The 22,689-nt window shown below is 44.1% G+C and overlaps 2 protein-coding genes across 2 annotated transcripts in view; one reads left to right on the plus strand and one right to left on the minus strand.

Annotated features, from left to right (window-relative positions):
- Positions 1-22,689, plus strand: part of LOC122921373 (serum amyloid P-component-like) — a 46,709-nt gene that overhangs the window by 12,458 nt on the left and 11,562 nt on the right. The window lies entirely within an intron of this gene.
- On the minus strand, positions 2,881-8,015 carry LOC122921801. Its single transcript, XM_044272047.1, has 2 exons — positions 7,953-8,015; positions 2,881-4,117 (listed from the first exon to the last, which is right to left on the minus strand). The coding sequence occupies exons 1-2, from the start codon at positions 8,011-8,013 to the stop codon at positions 3,504-3,506; spliced, it is 675 nt and encodes a 224-aa protein (XP_044127982.1). The 5' UTR covers positions 8,014-8,015; the 3' UTR covers positions 2,881-3,503.

A 22,689-nucleotide genomic window follows, 5' to 3' on the forward strand; every position in this document is an offset into this window, starting at 1 on the left:
GTGCAGCTCTGGAGTATAATACAGGATGTAACTCAGGATCAGTACAGGATAAGTAATGTATGTACACAGTGACTGCACCAGCAGAATAGTGAGTGCAGCTCTGGAGTATAATACAGGATGTAACTCAGGATCAGTACAGGATAAGTAATGTATGTACACAGTGACTGCACCAGCAGAATAGTGAGTGCAGCTCTGGAGTATAATACAGGATGTAACTCAGGATCAGTACAGGATAAGTAATGTATGTACACAGTGACTCCACCAGCAGAATAGTGAGTGCAGCTCTGGAGTATAATACAGGATGTAACTCAGGATCAGTACAGGATAAGTAATGTATGTACACAGTGACTGCACCAGCAGAATAGTGAGTGCAGCTCTGGAGTATAATACAGGATGTAACTCAGGATCAGTACAGGATAAGTAATGTATGTACACAGTGACTGCACCAGCAGAATAGTGAGTGCAGCTCTGGAGTATAATACAGGATGTAACTCAGGATCAGTACAGGATAAGTAATGTATGTACACAGTGACTGCACCAGCAGAATAGTGAGTGCAGCTCTGGAGTATAATACAGGATGTAACTCAGGATCAGTACAGGATAAGTAATGTATGTACACAGTGACTGCACCAGCAGAATAGTGAGTGCAGCTCTGGAGTATAATACAGGATGTAACTCAGGATCAGTACAGGATAAGTAATGTATGTACACAGTGACTGCACCAGCAGAATAGTGAGTGCAGCTCTGGAGTATAATACAGGATGTAACTCAGGATCAGTACAGGATAAGTAATGTATGTACACAGTGACTGCACCAGCAGAATAGTGAGTGCAGCTCTGGAGTATAATACAGGATGTAACTCAGGATCAGTACAGGATAAGTAATGTATGTACACAGTGACTGCACCAGCAGAATAGTGAGTGCAGCTCTGGAGTATAATACAGGATGTAACTCAGGATCAGTACAGGATAAGTAATGTATGTACACAGTGACTCCACCAGCAGAATAGTGAGTGCAGCTCTGGAGTATAATACAGGATGTAACTCAGGATCAGTACAGGATAAGTAATGTATGTACACAGTGACTGCACCAGCAGAATAGTGAGTGCAGCTCTGGAGTATAATACAGGATGTAACTCAGGATCAGTACAGGATAAGTAATGTATGTACACAGTGACTCCACCAGCAGAATAGTGAGTGCAGCTCTGGAGTATAATACAGGATGTAACTCAGGATCAGTACAGGATAAGTAATGTATGTACACAGTGACTGCACCAGCAGAATAGTGAGTGCAGCTCTGGAGTATAATACAGGATGTAACTCAGGATCAGTACAGGATAAGTAATGTATGTACACAGTGACTGCACCAGCAGAATAGTGAGTGCAGCTCTGGAGTATAATACAGGATGTAACTCAGGATCAGTACAGGATAAGTAATGTATGTACACAGTGACTGCACCAGCAGAATAGTGAGTGCAGCTCTGGAGTATAATACAGGATGTAACTCAGGATCAGTACAGGATAAGTAATGTATGTACACAGTGACTGCACCAGCAGAATAGTGAGTGCAGCTCTGGAGTATAATACAGGATGTAACTCAGGATCAGTACAGGATAAGTAATGTATGTACACAGTGACTGCACCAGCAGAATAGTGAGTGCAGCTCTGGAGTATAATACAGGATGTAACTCAGGATCAGTACAGGATAAGTAATGTATGTACACAGTGACTGCACCAGCAGAATAGTGAGTGCAGCTCTGGAGTATAATACAGGATGTAACTCAGGATCAGTACAGGATAAGTAATGTATGTACACAGTGACTGCACCAGCAGAATAGTGAGTGCAGCTCTGGAGTATAATACAGGATGTAACTCAGGATCAGTACAGGATAAGTAATGTATGTACACAGTGACTGCACCAGCAGAATAGTGAGTGCAGCTCTGGAGTATAATACAGGATGTAACTCAGGATCAGTACAGGATAAGTAATGTATGTACACAGTGACTGCACCAGCAGAATAGTGAGTGCAGCTCTGGAGTATAATACAGGATGTAACTCAGGATCAGTACAGGATAAGTAATGTATGTACACAGTGACTGCACCAGCAGAATAGTGAGTGCAGCTCTGGAGTATAATACAGGATGTAACTCAGGATCAGTACAGGATAAGTAATGTATGTACACAGTGACTGCACCAGCAGAATAGTGAGTGCAGCTCTGGAGTATAATACAGGATGTAACTCAGGATCAGTACAGGATAAGTAATGTATGTACACAGTGACTGCACCAGCAGAATAGTGAGTGCAGCTCTGGAGTATAATACAGGATGTAACTCAGGATCAGTACAGGATAAGTAATGTATGTACACAGTGACTGCACCAGCAGAATAGTGAGTGCAGCTCTGGAGTATAATACAGGATGTAACTCAGGATCAGTACAGGATAAGTAATGTATGTACACAGTGACTGCACCAGCAGAATAGTGAGTGCAGCTCTGGAGTATAATACAGGATGTAACTCAGGATCAGTACAGGATAAGTAATGTATGTACACAGTGACTGCACCAGCAGAATAGTGAGTGCAGCTCTGGAGTATAATATAGGATGTAACTCAGGATCAGTACAGGATAAGTAATGTAATGTATGTACACAGTGACTCCACCAGCAGAATAGTGAGTGCAGCTGTAGAGCATAATCCAGGTGATAACATTTCTCGACTTTCTAGGTAGATTATTTCTGGATACTAATATTGTAGTAATCTAGTGCTATTTTGATTAACACATGTAATATAAAGCTACAGACAACTGGATTTTGATTTAAATTTAATAAATTCAATATTGTGTACAAAAATCCAAAAATACTCAAAAAATTCATCTTCTCCTGATTGTACTTCTGAAATCCCCAGCAATCACTGTATATTCTGGAGATACATCTCTGCAGTGGCCACTGCAGGGGAAATGGGGTACTACATGCTGGCCATTCAAATGAATGAGCGACCATGTAATAGGCTGATAAGCCCGATCTGCCAAAGTAAAGAGGACTGTTCTGAATTGGACCTGACAGATAATCAAATATTCTGGATTATTGTAACATTCATAGAAAAATATATGGCATTTACAAGTAAAGGTAGAGAGAGCAGAAAATTAAAGGGGTGTTCTCAGAATTAAATACTGATGCCGTATCCTCAGAGAAGATCTTCAGATTGGTGGAGGTCCAACTCCTGCATTCTCACTGATCAGCTGCTTGAAGTGGCCTCTTCATACTTTACCAAGCACAGCGCCATCTATTATATAGTGGCCGTGCTTGGTATTTCAGCTCAGTCCCATTCTCTTGGGCACTGAGCTGTGTAAAGGACCATGTAAATGGTGGATGTGGCCCAAAGAAGAAGCCGTAGTGTCCTTCCTTTCCAACAGCTGATCGGTGGCAGGATTTAGGCCCCCACCTTCTATAAATGAGCGATCCCAAAGATAGCTCATCAATATTTAATTAATTTTACAAAAATTTTTTTATTTGGGTGGGAAAATAATTGACAACTTGGCCTTTGTCGAACATCTTGGTTGCTCTATGGTGACAGCATGGTCGGATCTGAAAACTAATGAGCGCCAGCCAATGATATCGCCCCCTCTTGATTGCTTCATGAATCTCTGTAGGTCCCTTGCGGTCAGTGCCGAACTCCAGATGTTAACGTTTGTTATCTCAGCCACATCTGTTCTCAGCTTGACTGTCTTCTGCCCAATGATGATATCCTGTGCATGAAAAGCACTTTGTTTGCTGCCCCCTAGCATTAAAATCTCATGTTCCTTTCCATCCAGCAACAACACAAACTTTCCGGTTCGAAAATTAAATGTCACACAGATGTCGACCCAAGTTTTAGAGTCGGCAAAACTGAATTGTTTATATTGGTTTTTATATTTAATGTACAATTTGTCTTGAGAAGCAGTCACGAGAAATCGGGTGGCGCTGTCTTCGGAGTTGGGAACCGCTACAACCAATGTCTGCTCCGTCAGGCTTTTGCAGGATTTTAGGCATAGAGTAAAAGCGGTGAAGTGTTTTGTTGCCGGAATAAGCCGCACATGGTCGACGCGCCTCTTGTAGAAGGAGAACGCTTTGCCATTCATGTCTGTAAAGGAAGAAGACCATAGATTATATGTAGTACCTCAGAGTGGCACTACCATTCCTACAGCCTGCTACTGTCTCTAATAGGTGACACTATTGTATTTATTCCAGGTCCCCCTATACTGTGCATTGATAATATTGCTATGTAACTGTTATGTTCATGGAATGTGCCCGGTTAGCCAGCAGGTGGCAGTGTATCTGGCAGAGAGAGACCTTCGGATAGAATGGAACTTACCATTCCATTCTCCCCTTTTGGGCAGAAGTTGGCTAGTCCCGTTTCCTACCAAGGGAAGGGTTGCCATGGTCAGTTTAGATTCGACAGTGGAGCTGAGAAGACATGAAAGATGGAGCAGTAAGGGGAAGGGTCCCCCTCCTGCAGCAGGAGTTTAGCATAGCAGAAGTATAACGCATAATATTAAAGTTTGCCTTCCAGTTTATCCTAAAACCTGCTGGAATCAAGAGAAAGACCGAATATTGTCTGGATGCAAGTTTATCCAAGTAAGACCTCATGCACACTGGCGTTGTTTTGGTCCGCATCCGAGCCGCAGTTTTAACGGCTCGGATGCTGACCCATTCACTTCAATGGGGCCGCAAAAGATGCGGACATCAATCTGTGTGGTCCGCAAAAAAAATATAACCTGTCCTATTCTTGTCCGCGTTTTTGCGGACTGCAAAACACACAACGGTCATGTGCATGAGGCCTAAAGCTGTTGAACTTTCACCAAGTCTGGACTCGACTTGACTTATTCTCCACCTCCTACAACTCTTCCCTTTATTGCTCCAGAGCCTAACCCTGGGGATCGACAGTATCCAGGTAGCAGCACCATGACACACACAGAGACTTTTAAGGCTGCACCATTCGGCATTCCTATAAACCTGGAACACGATTGGCCCTGGGGGGCGGCGCGTTGCTTGTATACCAGTGTGATCTAAAATTTAATTAAAGGGGAACTGGCCACGTAGAATCAGAGATTGCTACGATCATGGGCCTTCTATAAGCTCCAATGCTCAACCCAGCAAAATTACTGGGTGTTGATCAGTTCTTATGGCCACTTGGGCCATGACATGTCTACCACATGTTGGCCTTTTGCATAGATCCATCCGCCCATACCACTGGACTTGCAGTGGGAAGCATATTTACCTGCTCCCTGCTTCTGCGTTTTGGCTCCTTTGTTCCACCGCTGTTGTGTGTCAACATTCGGTTTGACGTTCGTTACATGACACATCACTGCTACAGCCAGTCATTGGCTGCAGTAGTCAAATTGGAGGTTGACATGCAGAGACTGGAGAGCAGCAGCAAAGGGCCAAAGAAGCCAAGGCCCAGCGTCTGGGAGCAGGTAAGTATGCTTCCCTTCTAAGGTCCAGTGGCATGGGACCTTAAAAGTGCCCAAAAAGTCTCCCAGGGTGAACAACCCCTTTAATTAGAAGACATTACAAGGGCCATAGACAGCAATACTATGGTAGTGGCTGAACTGGATGTTAACTTAGAGACTGGAGAGCAGCAGTGGAGGACGAGGACGGAATAAGCTGCCCAGTGGCCAGGAGCAGGTAAGTATGCTTCCCTCCCTCAGGTCCAGTGTTGGTGGGGAGTCTTCCTGAAAAGCCCCCCAGGGTGAACAACCACTTTAATTGGAAAACGTCACAATGTTGACACGTGGAGACTGGAGCGCAGCAGTGGAGGAAAAGGACCAAATTAGCCGGGGCCCAGCAGTAGGGAGCAGGTAAGTATGCTTCCCTTCTCACGTCTAGTGGAGTGAAGGGGATGGGGGGGTCTGCCCGAAAGGCCCTCCTCCCAGAGTAAACCACCCTTTTAATAGGAAAACATCCCAAGGGCTATAGACAGCAATACTATAGTAATGCAGTTTATGGTATAAATGTAAAACTTTTCAAAAATTAAATAAAGAAATATTCAAAATGCAAAAAAATAGACAATAAAACATTACTGGCATCTCCATGGCCAAAAACCTTCAGACTATTAAGGTTTAAAAAATATGTAACAAAGAAAAAATAAGGGGGATTCAGCCCGCACAACCCCTAGCAGGTGCAGATTGCTGTGGCGAAATACAGATACAAACGCAAAAACACAAATGCAATCGCACTCTGCAACCAGCACTCTGTCCCTGCCTCCATGCTGGATGTTGAATAAGGCATTGGTGTACATTTTGGCCAAAGCATAATAAGCCACTCACCACGTCAAGGTCACCTTCATGAGTGGTCCCTAACACTAGTTCCTACCTGTTATGGGCCATGACAGCCACACAAAGTCCAGGGAGCGCAGGCACAGCATGCACGCCAAGCACACTCTGCTTTTAACCCCGTCCGGTGCCATTACAGCTTTCATCGGATCCAGGGATGCAAGTACCAACATGCATGCTGAGCCCACTATATACTTCTCCTGGAGCCTAATGGCTACTGGTAGGTGCTATATAAGCAGACTCAGTTAAAGTCAGTATAAAACTGAGTCTGCTTATATAGCACCTACCAGTAGCCATTTGGCTCCAGGAGAAGTATATAGTGGGCTCAGCATGCATGTTGGTACTTGCATCCCTGGATCCGATGAAAGCTGTAATGGCACCGGACGGGGTTAAAAGCAGAGTGTGCTTGGCGTGCATGCTGTACCTGCGCTCCCTGGACTTTGTGTGGCTGTCATGGCCCATAACAGGTAGGAACTAGTGTTAGGGACCACTCATGAAGGTGACCTTGACGTGGTGAGTGGCTTATTAGGCTTTGGCCAAAATGTACACCAATGCGATTGCATTTGTGTTTTTGCGTTAAAAAAATATGTATTCTGCAGAAAAAAAAAATGTAAATATCAGATTTGCTATATTTTGGTCACCTCGCCCACTCCGAATTTTTTTTTATAAGAAATTATTAAAAGGTTGCATGCATCCCGAAATGGTACCAATAAAAACTACAGCTTGCCCCACAAAAAACAAGCCCTCATACAGCACTGTAGGAAATATAAAAAACTTATGAGGGTCAAAATAAGACAACACTAAACACATTTTTTTTAAGTTTTGTTGAAATTATTAGTAATGTAGTAAAAGTAGTAAAACATAAGAAAAAAATATATAAACTTGGTATCCATATAATCATATCGACTGGCAGAATAAAAGTACCATCATTTTTAGAAAACCAATAGGACAAAGGCAGAATTGGGAGATTTTTCTTATTTAATTTCACTTTGCAAACATTTATTTTTTTCTGTTTTGTATCTTTTCAGTACTTGATATGGTAAATTAAATAATACCATTATAACCAGCCCTCATAACAGTAAAAAGGTTATGGTTCTTGGGCAGCAGGGAGGAAAAATGAAAACAGAAAATGAAAACTGAAAAATGATATTTTTTTTACAGCTTTAAGGGGTTAAAATGTGCTAAACACAGCCAGAAGGTGGCAGTAAAACCTCATATTTTTGAACGTGCTCCTGTTTTATGCCACAGTCACAAATAAAGATGCAGATCAAGGTTACTCTATAGTCATATAAGAGTTAGGCCAGTTTCACACTTAATATGGATGAATGTCCTGGCCCGACCACAGGGTTACTGACTCATAGGTCTCTGTGACGTCGTGGAGATGAACTCTCATCTACTTGTGAATAAACTTTGTGCCCCTAGCTATTTGTAGCCCATACCTTGTAGTTGGTAAATTCAGGCCATATAAGCCGCACCCCTGGGAACACCCCAAACCCGCCTGTGAATGCCCATTTAAAGGGAGGGTTAACATAAGCCCTGCCCTTTTCTGCTTGGGGCTGCCCAAATTTGCTGGGACTCCGGCAAATTCAGGACTGTTGGGAACTATGCTGTATACAATTTGGTGACACTATCCCTTTAACTCACCAATCTGTCCCTGAATTCCAGGGACAATTGTAAGGAAAAAGAACCAGATCATCCTCTTCATCTCCTGGAACAAAAGAACAAAAATCATTGAAAACATAGCTATGTAAATATATATGTATCACATACTGCTCTTTTAGAACCTTAGCTTGCTCTAAAAGGCCACCTGAGTACTTTGTATGGTACTGAGCCTTAAAGGGGTTGACCTATCTCGTACTTTGGTGGCATATCGCTAGGATATACCACCAATGGTTGATGGGTGCAGGTTTTACCTCTGGGACCTAGAACGGGGCCACCATAGAGGAGAGCACACCGCACATGTGGTCTCCATTTACTTCTATAGGTCTTCCGAAGATGAGCCGAGTAAGTGCGCTTGGCTATTTCTGGCCAACTCTCCATTAACCTCCATGTGAGTGCTCAGCAATTTTCGGCACTCCTATAGATGTAAAGGGAGATTAGCTTCCCTTGCCCGCTGCACTCTCCATTCACCTTGGGGCTGTACTAGAGATAGCTGCAGTTTTGGGACCCTCACCTATTGGAAATTGGTAGTATATCCTAGCGATATGCTACCAATGTGTGAGATAGACCAACCACTTTAATGGCATTTTCCAGGATCCAGCAGGCCCCCAGAAATCCCACGTAATTACACATGACTCACCCATGAAAGAAAGTTTCGATTACACTTACTGTCTCAAAGTTGCATGGATTGCCTATTTAGAAATCCGGTCATGTGATGCACCTCTTCTAAAATCCTGCTTCTGCCAAAGTCATGTCCTTTACCAGGTTTCCACTGTAGTCTATGGCCTGGGCCATCACTTCTGCATCCCACGATGGAAGGGCCAGAGCTAATCCTCTCCATGTGTGTAGACATGGTGGATTCAGGAGTTTGCTCATGAGCCAGGGAGAAGAATAGTTCTGGCCCCAGCCACGACAGTAGTGACTTCTCATTCATAAACAAGAGCGGAAACCTGGTAAAGGATGCAATGTTAGCAGATGCAAGATTTTCAGATGAGGAACTTCATGTGCCTGAGTTCCCAAGCGATCGATCTACTCAACTTTCTTCTATAGGGCAAGACATGAGTAATTAAGGTGGGTTTGTGGGGTCTGCTGGGTCATGGAAACCCCCTTTAAGAGGGCTGTCCAGTTTTGTGTACATAATACCTAACCCCTTAAAGGGAACCTGTCACCTGGATTTTGGGTATAGAGCTGAGGACATGGGCTGCTAGATGGCCACTAGCATATCCACAATACCCAGTCCCCATAGCTCTGTGTGCTTTTATTGTGTAAAAAAAACGATTTTATACATATGCAAATTAACCTAAGATGAGTCAGAGCTTGAAAATATGACTCTTCTCTGGTCACACAAGTAAGATATGACTCTTTTATGTTAATTTGCATATGTATCAAATCGGTTTTTTTACACAATAAAAGCACACAGAGCTATGGGGACTGGATATTGCGGATGTGCTAGTGGCCAACTAGCAGCCCATGTCCTCAGCTCTATACACAAAATCCAGGTGACAGGTTCCCTTTAAAGGGGTATTCCAGTAAAAAAACAAGTTATCTGCTATTCACTAGATAGGACATACCTGTTACGGTAGGGAAGGGAAGGGAAGCAAACCAAATTTAACAAAAGCAACAAAACACCAGGCTAGTCCCCAAAGCTTGGGAACAGGGAAAGGTCACCACCTGACAATTCCTGAGTCTTTCCCTGACTGCTAACATCATGAGCAAATCCTAAAGGTGGAAGTGCTCATGCGCTGGAACCTAAGTCTAGCTGAAACTGAAACAAACCCTCAGCTAGGGAGCTGCACTTGGTGCAGGAACCAGCGTCTTCCTGAGGCCTCGCCAAAACACACAACAAAAGAGAAAGAATAGGACTTAGCATAAGATGGACGGGGAGAAGGAGATCCAACAAACACCAGCTGAGAACTCCAGAAGCAAATATAAACCGCAAGGGCTATAGTGAGAGGCGGGTATAAATAGCACCATTAAATAGCTAATGAGCAGAACCTGTGGGGAGGTGGGACCCAGCCCAACAACACAACAAAAAGAAACAGAACAATCTGTCAGATAGACTCATGTGTAGCAAGTCTGTCAGATCTTCTCAGGCCTCTCACAGGGCAGGGCGTGACAATACCTGTTTAATCCATGGGGGGTCCAGAAATTTTCATTTTTATCTCGCCGAGAGCCATAACTTTTTTATTTTTCTATCAATGTAGACATAGGAGAGCTTATTTTTTGTGGGCTAAGTTGAATTTTTTTATGGCATCATTAAAGGGTATATATAACTGGTTGACTAGTTTGTATTGACTCTTTTTGGGGGAGAATGCGCCAGAATTACTTTTTATTATTTTTGTAGGTAGGGGTGAATCAATAAAAAAAACTATTCTACCGCAGCATTTTGTGCTTTTTTATGTTACTCACTGTACTGTGAACATATTTTTTGAGTCCCATTCGGGGAATTCACAATCTGATCACTCCGTATACCAAAGCATTTTTGCCTACCTATTCGCTGTCCCTTTGACACAACCTAATAGCCATATAGCCGTGAAAGGCTTGGGGATCTTTGTTAGGCCACCGGCTGCTATGACAACCATTGGCACCACATAGTCACATCACAGGCATAGTTGCCAACACTTCAGAATTTTCAGGAATGCTCCCTACAAATTCAGGCTGTCCCAGGCTGAAAATGGGTGGGATTATTTAACCCCACCCATAAGTGGGAAAACTATTGTGAGTTTGGGGCGTTTCCAGGGGTAGTACTTATAATATCCAAATTTTCCAACTACAATGTTAGTAACTAGGCACGGGATGCCCCATGTAGTTGGTAACTATGCACGGGATGCCAATGTAGTTGGTAACTATGCACGGGATGCCAATGAAGTGTCTAAAGAGTGAACACCCTCTGTCTACCTTACCTACATTACCAGTCGCTTTTGACCACGGCATGTAAAGAGTTAATGCAGTGGCATCTTCCCTTGTGAATTCTGGGCTGAGTAGCACTGCACAGCGCTGATACTTTGCAAATCCAACTGGCGCTGAATAGATGACAGGGACTGCGCCAATGTTTAAACTTGTTCCTTAAGTAGTGTCAGGTGTTTAATATTGATGATCTATCCTCAGGATAGGTCATCAATATCTGATTGGTGGGGGTCCAACACCCAGCACCCCTACTAATCAACTGTTTGGTCCCATGGTCTTGGCGCAGCTCATTGAGCTGCAATACCAAGCACAGCCACCATACAATGGATGGCGCCATGCTTGGTAAAATCACCAGAGAACCGCAGCCTCTTCAAACAACTGATCAGTGGAGATTACAAGTAATCTCGAGGACAGGTCATCAATATTAAACATCTGGAAAACCCAACCATTTTATCATATTATACATTTGAGGAATATTTTTAAGAAAAATGTATTTTTGTAGGCTCTTTAAGATCAAGATGTCTGGTCGTTGAGTCTCTCACCAGACCAGAAGCTATTGACACGCTCTGTCTTTTGAGGAGACACAAGGTCAAATCACTTTGTTTTAGCGATCAGAGGGGGATTTAGGTGGTTGGACCTCTGCAGATCGCACATTTGTGGCATACCCTAGTGAGATACCATAAATGTGTAAAGTGAGAAAACCCCTTTTAACCACCTCACGACCGCCGTACGCAGGATTGCGTCTTCCCAGCGGTCGTGCTGTTCTGGGTGGACGCGCCGGTGCGTCCTCTCGCGAGACGCGAGATTTCCGGGTATGCCGGCCCGCGCATGCGCATCGCGGGCCGGCAAAATTCAAAGAAGAACTTCGTCATCAACCTGCCGGCCACGATCATTGGCTGGCAGGTTGATGATTTTCAAAAAAACGAATCAGCAGCCAGATAACCCATCATATTAGTAAATATGATGGGGTTATATGGCTGCTGTGCTCCTCTGCTCCTTCTTTTGGTCGGTTGGTTCCAGGAGAGGAGCAGAGGAGCACATCATTACTGTGAGTACCCACTACAGTACACTTAGCCCCCAGATCACCTCCCAGCACCCAATTAACCCTTTGATCACCCTGTCAATCACTAGTGAAAAGGAAAAAAAGTGATCAGTGCAAACTGTCACTTTTTTTTTTTTCACTGTTATTGACCGTTAGGTTTTAGGTATAGTTTAGGTCCCTTGGTTAGGTAGTTAGCGATCAGTTAGCGCCCAGCCCACCGCACCGCAGTCCGTTATTCGCTGATTAGCGTATCGCTAATCAGCATTTGTACTTTTATAGTATCTGAAAGTGATCAAAACTGATCACGGTCAGATCTATAATAGTACTAGTGTCACTTTAGTTCGCCCTCCACCCAAAACGCAGTGTTTGCCCGATCAGGCCTGATCGGTCGCCCACACGTGCGTTTGCCCACGCCCGCCCCACCGCAGTGACAAAAAAATTATTTTTTTTTGATCACTGCACATTCACTTTACACGCACTGCGGCGATAAAAAAATCAGTTTTGATATTTTTTATCAACCGCAGCGGCCTCCGGTACTTCGCTAGGCTCCCCTTTGTAAGACAGGCTTGCTTTTTTTTTCTTGGGTAGTCTCAGGGAATACCCCGAAATTTAGTTGCCCACATGTCTAACAGGGGGTATTCTTCTGAAGAGGCCTACAGGCTTCTGACCCAGTCGGATGAGGAGTGGGAACCCTTATCTGATGAATCCAGCGGGTCAGAATACGAACCTGTAGAAAGCAGTGGCTCTCTGACCCAAAGTTCGGACGAGGAGGTTGAGGTCCCTGATAGCACCAGGCGTACCCGGCCCCGTGTCGCTAGACCGCAGGTTGCGCAGGATCCGTTTCAAGAGCAGCAGAGTGGGGCTGGTGCTGTCGGATTACGTGGTGAGGCATACACCAGCAGCCCAGCCCTTCCTGGACCTAGTACCAGCACTGCCGTACAACCTGGTGAAGTAGCGAGCACCAGAAGGGCAGTTGAAGCTGGTACGGTGGCACGTGCAGTAGTGACCCCGTCGCAGCCACCGCAAAGACGTGCCCGTAGAGCCCCTAGAATCCCAGAGGTGCTGGCAAACCCTGATTGGCAGTCCCCAACTTCCGCCGCACCCGTAGTTTTCCCTTTCACTGCCCAGTCTGGAGTTCGGGTTGAGACGGCTCAGATCGGTTCGGCCCTGGGATTTTTTGAGCTGTTCTTGACTGCGGAGCTTTTAGACTTAGTTGTGGCCGAAACAAACAGATATGCCACACAATTTATAACCGCTAACCCGGGAAGCTCTTATGCCCAGTCTTTCCGGTGGAAACCAGTCCAAGTTTCCGAAATTAAAACTTTTCTGGGCCTCCTCCTCAACATGGGCCTGACAAAAAAACATGAATTGCGGTCATATTGGTCCACGAACCCGATTCATCACATGCCCATGTTCTCTGCTGCTATGTCCAGGACACGATTTGAGACCATCCTGCATTTCCTGCACTTTAGTGACAACAGCACCTCTCGTCCCAGAGGCCACCCTGCTTTTGACCGGCTCCACAAAATTCGGCCCCTCATAGACCATTTCAACCAGAAATTTGCAGATATTTATACCCCAGAGCAAAACATCTGCATAGACGAGTCCCTAATACATTTTACCGGGCGCCTTGGCTTCAAACAATACATCCCAAGCAAGCGCGCCCGGTATGGGGTCAAATTGTATAAGCTCTGTGAAAGGGCCACAGGCTATACCCACAAATTTCGGGTCTATGAGGGAAAAGATCAGACCCTGGAGCCGGTCGGTTGCCCTGACTACCTGGGGAGCAGTGGGAAGACAGTTTGGGACTTGGTGTCACCCTTATTCGGCAAGGGGTACCATCTTTATGTGGACAATTTTTACACAAGTGTGGCCCTCTTTAGGCATTTGTTTCTAGAACGGATTGGCGCCTGTGGTACCGCGCGAACTAGTCGCGCGGGCTTCCCCCAACGGCTCGTTACCACCCGTCTTGCAAGGGGGCAGAGGGCCGCACTGTGTAACGAAGAACTGCTCGCGGTGAAATGGAGAGACAAGCGTGACGTTTACATGCTCTCCTCCATTCACGCAGACACGACAATCCAAATTGAGCGAGCAACCCGTGTCATTGAAAAGCCCCTCTCAGTCCACGACTATAACCTCCACATGGGAGGGGTCGACTTCAATGACCAGATGTTGGCTCCGTATTTAGTTTCCCGACGCACCAGACGCTGGTATAAGAAGGTGTCTGTATATTTAATTCAATTGGCTCTGTACAATAGTTTTGTTCTCTACAGTAAGGCTGGGAGAACTGGATCCTTCCTCAAATTTCAGGAAGAGATCATCTCGAACCTCCTGTATCCAGGAGGTTCCGTGGCCCCATCCACCAGTGTAGTTAGCCGTCTACACGAGCGACACTTCCCCAGTGTCGTTGCTGGTACCTCAAACCGACCGCCACCCCGAAAAAAATGTCGTGTCTGTAGCAGGAGTGGAATAAGGCGTGACACCCGTTATTTCTGTCCTGACTGTCCCGACCACCCTGCCCTATGCTTTGGAGAGTGTTTCCGGAAGTACCACTCACAGGTACACTATTAGCATAGGGATCATCTCACCAGGATAGGCACACAGGGCTATTAGGGCCCATTCACTCACAGCTGCTGCAAACGTCTCCTTTCACATGGGACAAAGTGCATAACGCACTTCGCCACATCTTTGGGCGATTTGCGCTTTGCACATTGACCCATGGGGAAGGAGAGGTTTGTTCTATAAAGGTAAAAAAACAAAAAAAAAAAAAAAAAAAAAAAAAAACAGGTAAGCAAACAGGTTAATGTTTAGTTCCAAAAGTTAAAGTTACATGTTCTGTTCCAAAGTTAATAAAATTATTGCGTTGCGGCCTGGTTTTTTCTTTTTTTTTTTTTTTTTTTGTCTTTTTACCTTCCAGGTGGACCAACCGATCTACTAGCTGCAGCACCGATGTGCATTCTGACAGAAGCATTGCGCTGCTGTCAGATTACACGCAAGTCGGTGTATGCGGCGCTGCAAGACGGGATTTTCTCCTCTGCAGTGACAGATACGTTTGCCGAGGCATACGAGCTGAGGAGGAGGCGGCGTTCCTATGCTTTGGCAAGCATTTTGTATATATATATATATATATATATAAAAAAAAAATCCCGGCAATGATTTATTCATCCACATCGATTGATGCGAATGGAGAAATCTGGTTTGCCAGGGCATACGAGCTAAGTGGGTATGGATGTTGGGCGGAGCTCCTATGTCCTGGCAGACGCCTTTCCCCTCCATTTTTTTTTTTTTGGCAGAGATTTTTTCATCCACATTGATCGATGCGAATGAAGAAATCTGTGCCGTTCATTTTTTTCTTTCAGCCCAGAGGCTGAACGGAAAAAAAAATCTCATTACCTGTATGCTCAATATAAGGAGGATAGCAGAAACTCCTAATGCTGGCCATACATGTAATGATTGCGGAGACCCTCAAATGCCAGGGCAGTACAAACACCCCACAACTGACCCCATTTTGGAAAGAAGACACCCCAAGGTATTCGCTGAGGGGCATATTGAGTCCATGAAAGATTGAAATTTTTGTCCTAAGTTAGCGGAAAGTGAGACTTTGTGAGAAAAAACAAAAAAAAATCAATTTCCGCTAACTTATGCGAAAAAAAAAAAAATTCTATGAACTTGCCAGGCCCCTCATTGGATACCTTGGGGTGTCTTCTTTCCAAAGTGGGGTCACATGTGGGGTATTTATACTGCCCTGGCTTTTTAGGGGCCCTAAAGTGTGAGAAGAAGTCTGGGATCCAAATGTCTAAAAATGCCCTCCTAAAAGGAATTTGGGCACCTTTGCGCATCTAGGCTGCAAAAAAGTGTGACACATCTGGTATCGCCGTACTCAGAAGAAGTTGGGGAATGTGTTTTGGGGTGTCATTTTACATATACCCATGCTGGGTGAGAAAAATATCTTGGTCAAATGCCAACTTTGTATAAAAAAATGGGAAAAGTTGTCGTTTGCCAACATATTTCTCTCACCCAGCATGGGTATATGTAAAATGGCACCCCAAAACACATTCCCCAACTTCTCCTGAGTACGGCGATACCAGATGTGTGACACTTTTTTGATGCCAAGGTGGGCAAAGGGGCACATATTCCAAAGTGCACCTTTCGGATTTTGCAGGCCATTTTTTACACATTTTGATTGCAAAGTACTTCTCACGCATATGGGCCCCTAAATTGCCAGGGCAGTATAACTACCCCACAAGTGACCCCATTTTGGAAAGAAGACACCCCAAGGTATTCCGTGAGGGGCATGGCGAGTTCCTAGAATTTTTTATTTTTTGTCGCAAGTTAGTGGAATATGAGACTTTGTAAGAAAAAAAACCAAAAAAAAAACATCATCATTTTCCGCTAACTTGTGACAAAAATAAATAAATTCTAGGAACTCGCCGTGCCCCTCACGGAATACCTTGGGGTGTCTTCTTTCCAAAATGGGGTCACTTGTGGCGTAGTTATACTGCCCTGGCAATTTAGGGGCCCAAATGTGTGAGAAGTACCTTGCAATCAAAATGTGTAAAAAATGGCCTGCAAAATCCGAAAGGTGCACTTTGGAATATGTGCCCCTTTGCCCACCTTGGCAGCGAAAAGTGTGACACATCTGGTATCGCCGTACTCAGGAGAAGTTGGGGAATGTGTTTTGGGGTGTCATTTTACATATAACCATGCTGGGTGAGAGAAATATCTTGGCAAAAGACAACTTTTCCCATTTTTTTATACAAAGTTGGCATTTGACCAAGATATTTTTCTCACCCAGCATGGGTATATGTGAAATGACACCCCAAAACACATTCCCCAACTTCTCCTGAGTACGGCGATACCAGATGTGTGACACTTTTTTGATGCCAAGGTGGGCAAAGGGGCACATATTCCAAAGTGCAACTTTCGTATTTCACCGGTCATTTTTTACAGATTTTGATTGCAAAGTACTTCTCACACATATGGGCCCCTAAATTGCCAGGGCAGTATAACTACGCCACAAGTGACCCCATTTTGGAAAGAAGACACCCCAAGGTATTCCGTGAGGGGCATGGCGAGTTCCTAGAATTTTTTATTTTTTGTCGCAAGTTAGTGGAATATGAGACTTTGTAAGGAAAAAAGAGAAAAAAAAAAAATCATCATTTTCCGCTAACTTGTGACAAAAAATAAAAAATTCTAGGAACTCGCAGTGCCCCTCACGGAATACCTTAGGGTGTCTTCTTTCCAAAATGGGGTCACTTGTGGCGTAGTTATACTGCCCTGGCAATTTAGGGGCCCAAATGTGTGAGAAGTACCTTGCAATCAAAATGTGTAAAAAATGCCCTGCAAAATCTGAAAGGTGCACTTTGGAATATGTGCCCCTTTGCCCACCTTGGCAGCAAAAAAGTGTGACACATCTGGTATCGCCGTACTCAGGAGAAGTTGGGGAATGTGTTTTGGGGTGTCATTTTACATATACCCATGCTGGGTGAGAGAAATATCTTGGTCAAATGCCAACTTTGTATAAAAAAATGGGAAAAGTTGTCTTTTGCCAAGATATTTCTCTCACCCAGCATGGGTATATGTAAAATGACACCCCAAAACACATTCCCCAACTTCTCCTGAGTACGGCGATACCACATGTGTGACACTTTTTTGCTGCCAAGGTGGGCAAAGGGGCACATATTCCAAAGTGCACCTTTCGGATTTCACCGGTCATTTCTTACACATTTTGATTGCAAAGTTCTTCTCACACATTTGGGCCCCTAAATTGCCAGGGCAGTATAACTACCCCACAAGTGACCCCATTTTGGAAAGAAGACACCCCAAGGTATTCTGTGAGGGGCATGGTGAGTTCCTAGAATTTTTTATTTTTTGTCGCAAGTTAGTGGAATATGAGACTTTGTAAGAAAAAAAAAAAATAAAAATCATCATCATTTTCCGCTAACTTGTGACAAAAAATAAAAAGTTCTATGAACTCACTATGCCCATCAGCGAATACCTTAGGGTGTCTACTTTCCGAAATGGGGTCATTTGTGGGGTGTTTCTACTGTCTGGGCATTGTAGAACCTCAGGAAACATGACAGGTGCTCAGAAAATCAGAGCCGTTTCAAAAAGCGGAAATTCACATTTTTGTACCATAGTTTGTAAATGCTATAACTTTTACCCAAACCATTTTTTTTTTGCCCAAACATTTTTTTTTTATCAAAGACATGTAGAACTATAAATTTAGCGAAAAATTTATATATGGATGTCGTTTTTTTTGCAAAATTTCACAGCTGAAAGTGAAAAATGACATTTTTTTGCAAAAAAATCGTTACATTTTGATTAATAACAAAAAAAGTAAAAATGTCAGCAGCAATAAAATACCACCCAATGAAAGCTCTATTAGTGAGAAGAAAAGGAGGTAAAATTCATTTGGGTGGTAAGTTGCATGACCGAGCGATAAACGGTGAAAGGAGTGTAGTGCCGAAGTGTAAAAAGTGGCCTGGTCATGAAGGGGGTTTCACCTAGCGGGGCTGAAGTGGTTAAAGGAAAACACCAACTTTGATATTTCTCCAATGCGTCTTAAAGCAAATATTGTACTGTTTTATTTCTACAGCATCCATGCTTCCATGGTAACAGACTACAAAACAAATCTTGTGTAGTCTGATCCTTTACTTTTTCCTAATTTACATTTGGCGGGGCATGAAGAAATAGTGGGCAAATGGAGATGAACGTTCCTTAGTAGAACATAGGGAAAGAAGTAGCGGTCTGAAGACAACCACTTAAATGTCTACTATTCTATTTATATTATTCTGGCTGCCAGCAGATCTGCACTGAAGTTCATCTGAATTCTTGCAGTCAATTTTCTTACATCTAGGTTTGAACTTGAAGGGGTTTTCTGGGGTTAAGATACTGATGACTTATCCTTAGGATAGGTCATCAATATAAGATTGGTGGGGGGCCGATACTTGGCATCAGCTAATTTCAGGAGTCTTGACCACTGGAACTAAAACTATGTATGGTGTCCGAAGCAGACCGTGTAGTGGCTGTTCCTGGTTGCTGCGGCTCAGCTTCCATCCATGTGGACAACCTGGTGTCCAGGAGCACTAGGTTGTATGACCAACGCCTAACATAAGCAGATGATATAATCGTTACCTCAGTTCCCTGGCGCCGTTCTCTTGTGTCTTAGCGATCTGTAGTACTGTTGTGTATGCTGTGTAGCTTTTTATATTGGGTCAGCGCTCTTCATTGGTCAGGCGCCAGTCATGGTAGTTTATCTCCTTTCTGGTAAAATGTGCTTCATTTCTAAATTACTTAAGATATCATTAACTAGGAGATTACTTGAGATAAGATTAGGCAAACATGACTCCATCAACTATACAAATGGTATCGGCTCAGGTAACGCACAAATGTACATTTCACAGAGTAGACTCGTGTGGGCTTTGTTTTCTTAAAGGAGCACTCAATCTATAACATAAGCTTGAAGAGAATCATAGACAGGGGTGTAACCAGAAAATTCAGCAAGCATTTGAGAGGGAGATCTACTACATCACTTTTAGAGTCAGGATGACTTCTTCTATATATAATGTTGCCATGGGTGGACTGGGAACCTAAAGTCTTCCTGGAAAAAACAAACAAAAGTGGCCCCATGTTGTGACTGGGTCCAAATTGACAGAAATCTGGGCAACACAAATAGGCCAGGTCAGCAATACCATAGTGCAAAATCCTGTCCCTGCAGAATCATATATCACAGAGCAGCACCATATATTGCCCCAAAAGTTGTCCCTCTGTGGTGGCCATCAATAGCTACCATTTTCTGTCCTCCTCCTCCAGTTGTCTCTGCTTAGTAGCTTAGGAGGTGAGATGTGGGCCAAGGCAGATGAATTAAGGAGGGCCTGTGCGGTCGCTGGTCAGGTACCTGAATACCTGATTCTCAAAGCATTATTTACTGCTGAGAGCTTGTTATGTACCCTGACAGCAGCAGAGAGGAGGTCTTGGGTGGCCCTCTGGGCATCAGCCCCCCGGAAAATTTCCCTGTAAGGTCTATGGCCAATCCACCCCTGAACATTGCCATATAGTGCCTAAATATTACCACCATACAGTGCCTGAAAACTGTAACAAAAATACAAGCACAAAGAAGCACAAAGCGTAGAACTGCTACTAAACAGGACATCCAATGGCGATTGGGTTTTCAACTGGACAGGTTCTGCAGGAGGCACAAAACTCAGAAAGAGTCCACAACGGTCTGCTGCACGCACTATCTCCCCCCAACGTGTCACGTAACAGTGGCACAGAAGAACGTCTAAAACAGGTTTATTACAGAAGGAACAACGCGTTTCGGGGACCCTGACAAAGAGGCTTGTTTGCCCCAGAAATTCAAATTAAACCTGACTAAGGGGCACCTTTGGGCTTAAAACGTGAATTGAATCTGAGGAAGGGTCCCGTTCGGGCCCAAAACGCGTTGTTCCTGCTTCAGTAAACCTGTTTTAGACGTTCTTTGGTGCTACTTATATGAGCAGTGCCGCTACATCTTCGCTCAACAGCCAGAAAAAGAGAACATTGCATAGTATTGGTACATTTATATATGGACGCTACATACAATATATGTATAGTCACTACACATACATGCACTATGTATGCACAGTAACATACACACGCAAGCCTGTAAAAGCCAACTACCTGCATTGAAAAAGGTGACAAACTGAAAAGAAACAGTGGAGATGGTGGAACGGGAACGATAGGTAGGTATTGGAGGTGTCCCATCTGAACCCTCTAAATCCATGGAAGTGATCAGCTTACTTGGATGTACCACTTGGTCATTCACAATGGCGTCCGTGGTGCATCCGTTTTTCACTGAAGACTGATAGGAGATTCTTTGGAAATTAATTTTACAACTGAACAACGTCAGTGAATTACGGATGGCACACAGATGGTAAAAATGGACACACGGACCAACCACGGATCCTTCACAGATATCTTCACGGATGAAACAAGTACGCTTTTTTTCAAGAACGTGTTTACACGAAAATGTGGACGAGGCCTTAGGCTATGCCTTTGACATGGCCTAAGAAACATGTAGACATGGTCTTCGTAAAGTCCCTAGCCACCAAACCATTGGTGCACCACAATTACATATACCCACCTCAATGCCACAGTCAATAGCATCTAAGTGACTGAATGGCCAGGATCAGAGTGATCTCCGATCCTGGCTTTTGCAGTTGCATGTAGGTTGTACCACTGGTACTTCCGCCATTCAGTGGAGGTTACGGTAAGCCCATTTGAGGCAATGCACTGGCACAATAATAGTACAATTATGCCTATCTGCGGGAAAGGGTTAAGGAGGACCTCTGAACACTTGTCTGTCTTAGTAAAGAAAAGTTAAAGGGAGTCTCTCAGCAGTTTTGACCAAGATAAACTGCTGACAGCACTAGGTAGGGCCGGGATCAGCAACCTCCAGCACGTCAGCTGTTATGAAACTACAACTCCCAGCATGCACGCTGGCTGGGCTGCTCTTCTAACTGCTATAGAAGTGAATGGAGCTTGCTGGGATTTGAAGTTTCATGACAGCTGGAGTGTCACAGGTTTCAGACCCCTGATGTAGGGACTGAGGAGAGCAGGAGAAAAATACATTTTTATTGAGTTTTTATCAGGAGTAATGTGAATATGAAGTTTTATTCTGCCAGTTGCTGCTCCTTCAAGTGTCCAGGAGGTGGAATTTTACTGTGAAATGCTCTCTGCATTGAATTGCTTCAAAGCCCCTCCCCAGCTTTTTTAGACTAAAAACAGGGGCAAACACTTTAGTAAATATGCCCCAATTTGTCTACTTTCATGAAGACATGCCCCAAGATTCAGCTCACTTGCGCCACATTTCCTTGTGCATATTATTTAGACCAGTTTTAGTGAATTTGAACCCGTCTTACCAGAAAATGACCATTAGAGGTCAGACTTAAACCAAAAAGGACAAACCAGATTTAGTAAGGGATAATAAATGAGGGGCAAATCGAAGACAGACTTGGCCAATCCGCCTGTTTTTTTTTTTTTTTATACTTCATAAAGGTTGAGCTTAGTAAATACTCCCCTCGGTATTACCTGTGTGGTATTAAGTAGGCCGCATTTGTCTGCATGCGGTGAGCACGATGATTTACAGCCTGAACAGGGACTATTGCCAATGGTGGCAGTACGGCAGAGCAGTAGTCTACTGGGCGCAACTGATGGTGTGCGGTCAGGCAAAGACCCCAGCATTATGTCGCCCGCCGTACATAGTGCGAAGGCTTTGATCAGTTGCGCCCAGTACTGCTGTGCTGCCGCCATTTGCAATAGTCCCTGTTCAGGCTGTAAATCATTCGCTCACCGCATGCAGACAAATGCGGCCTACTTAATACCACACAGCCATGGGGTATGATAGACCGCACCCTAGCAGAGGAAATCATGTCACATAGGCTACAGGGCCCTTTGGTGTGTTTTGAGGGCGCCCATTAATGCTAGTGAGCAGTCACACAGTGGGGGAGATTTATAAAAACTGGTGGAATGCAAAGCTGGTTTAGTTACCCCTAGCAACCAATCAGATTCCACGTTACATTTTTCAGAGCTCCTTTGGAAAAGGAAAGATATGATCTCATTGGTTGCTACGAGCAACTAAACCAGTTTTCCTTTACACCAGTTTTGATAACTCTTCCACAGTATTTTTTTTGTGAGGCATATAATTCCTTGGGGGCTATGCTCTATGGAGGAATACTCCTGACAGACAACTGAATGGGGGCTATCTGCTGTGGAGAAAACTTCTGACAGACA

The sequence above is a fragment of the Bufo gargarizans genome, chromosome 11, assembly GCF_014858855.1.
Source record: "Bufo gargarizans isolate SCDJY-AF-19 chromosome 11, ASM1485885v1, whole genome shotgun sequence".
NCBI lineage: Eukaryota > Metazoa > Chordata > Amphibia > Anura > Bufonidae > Bufo > Bufo gargarizans.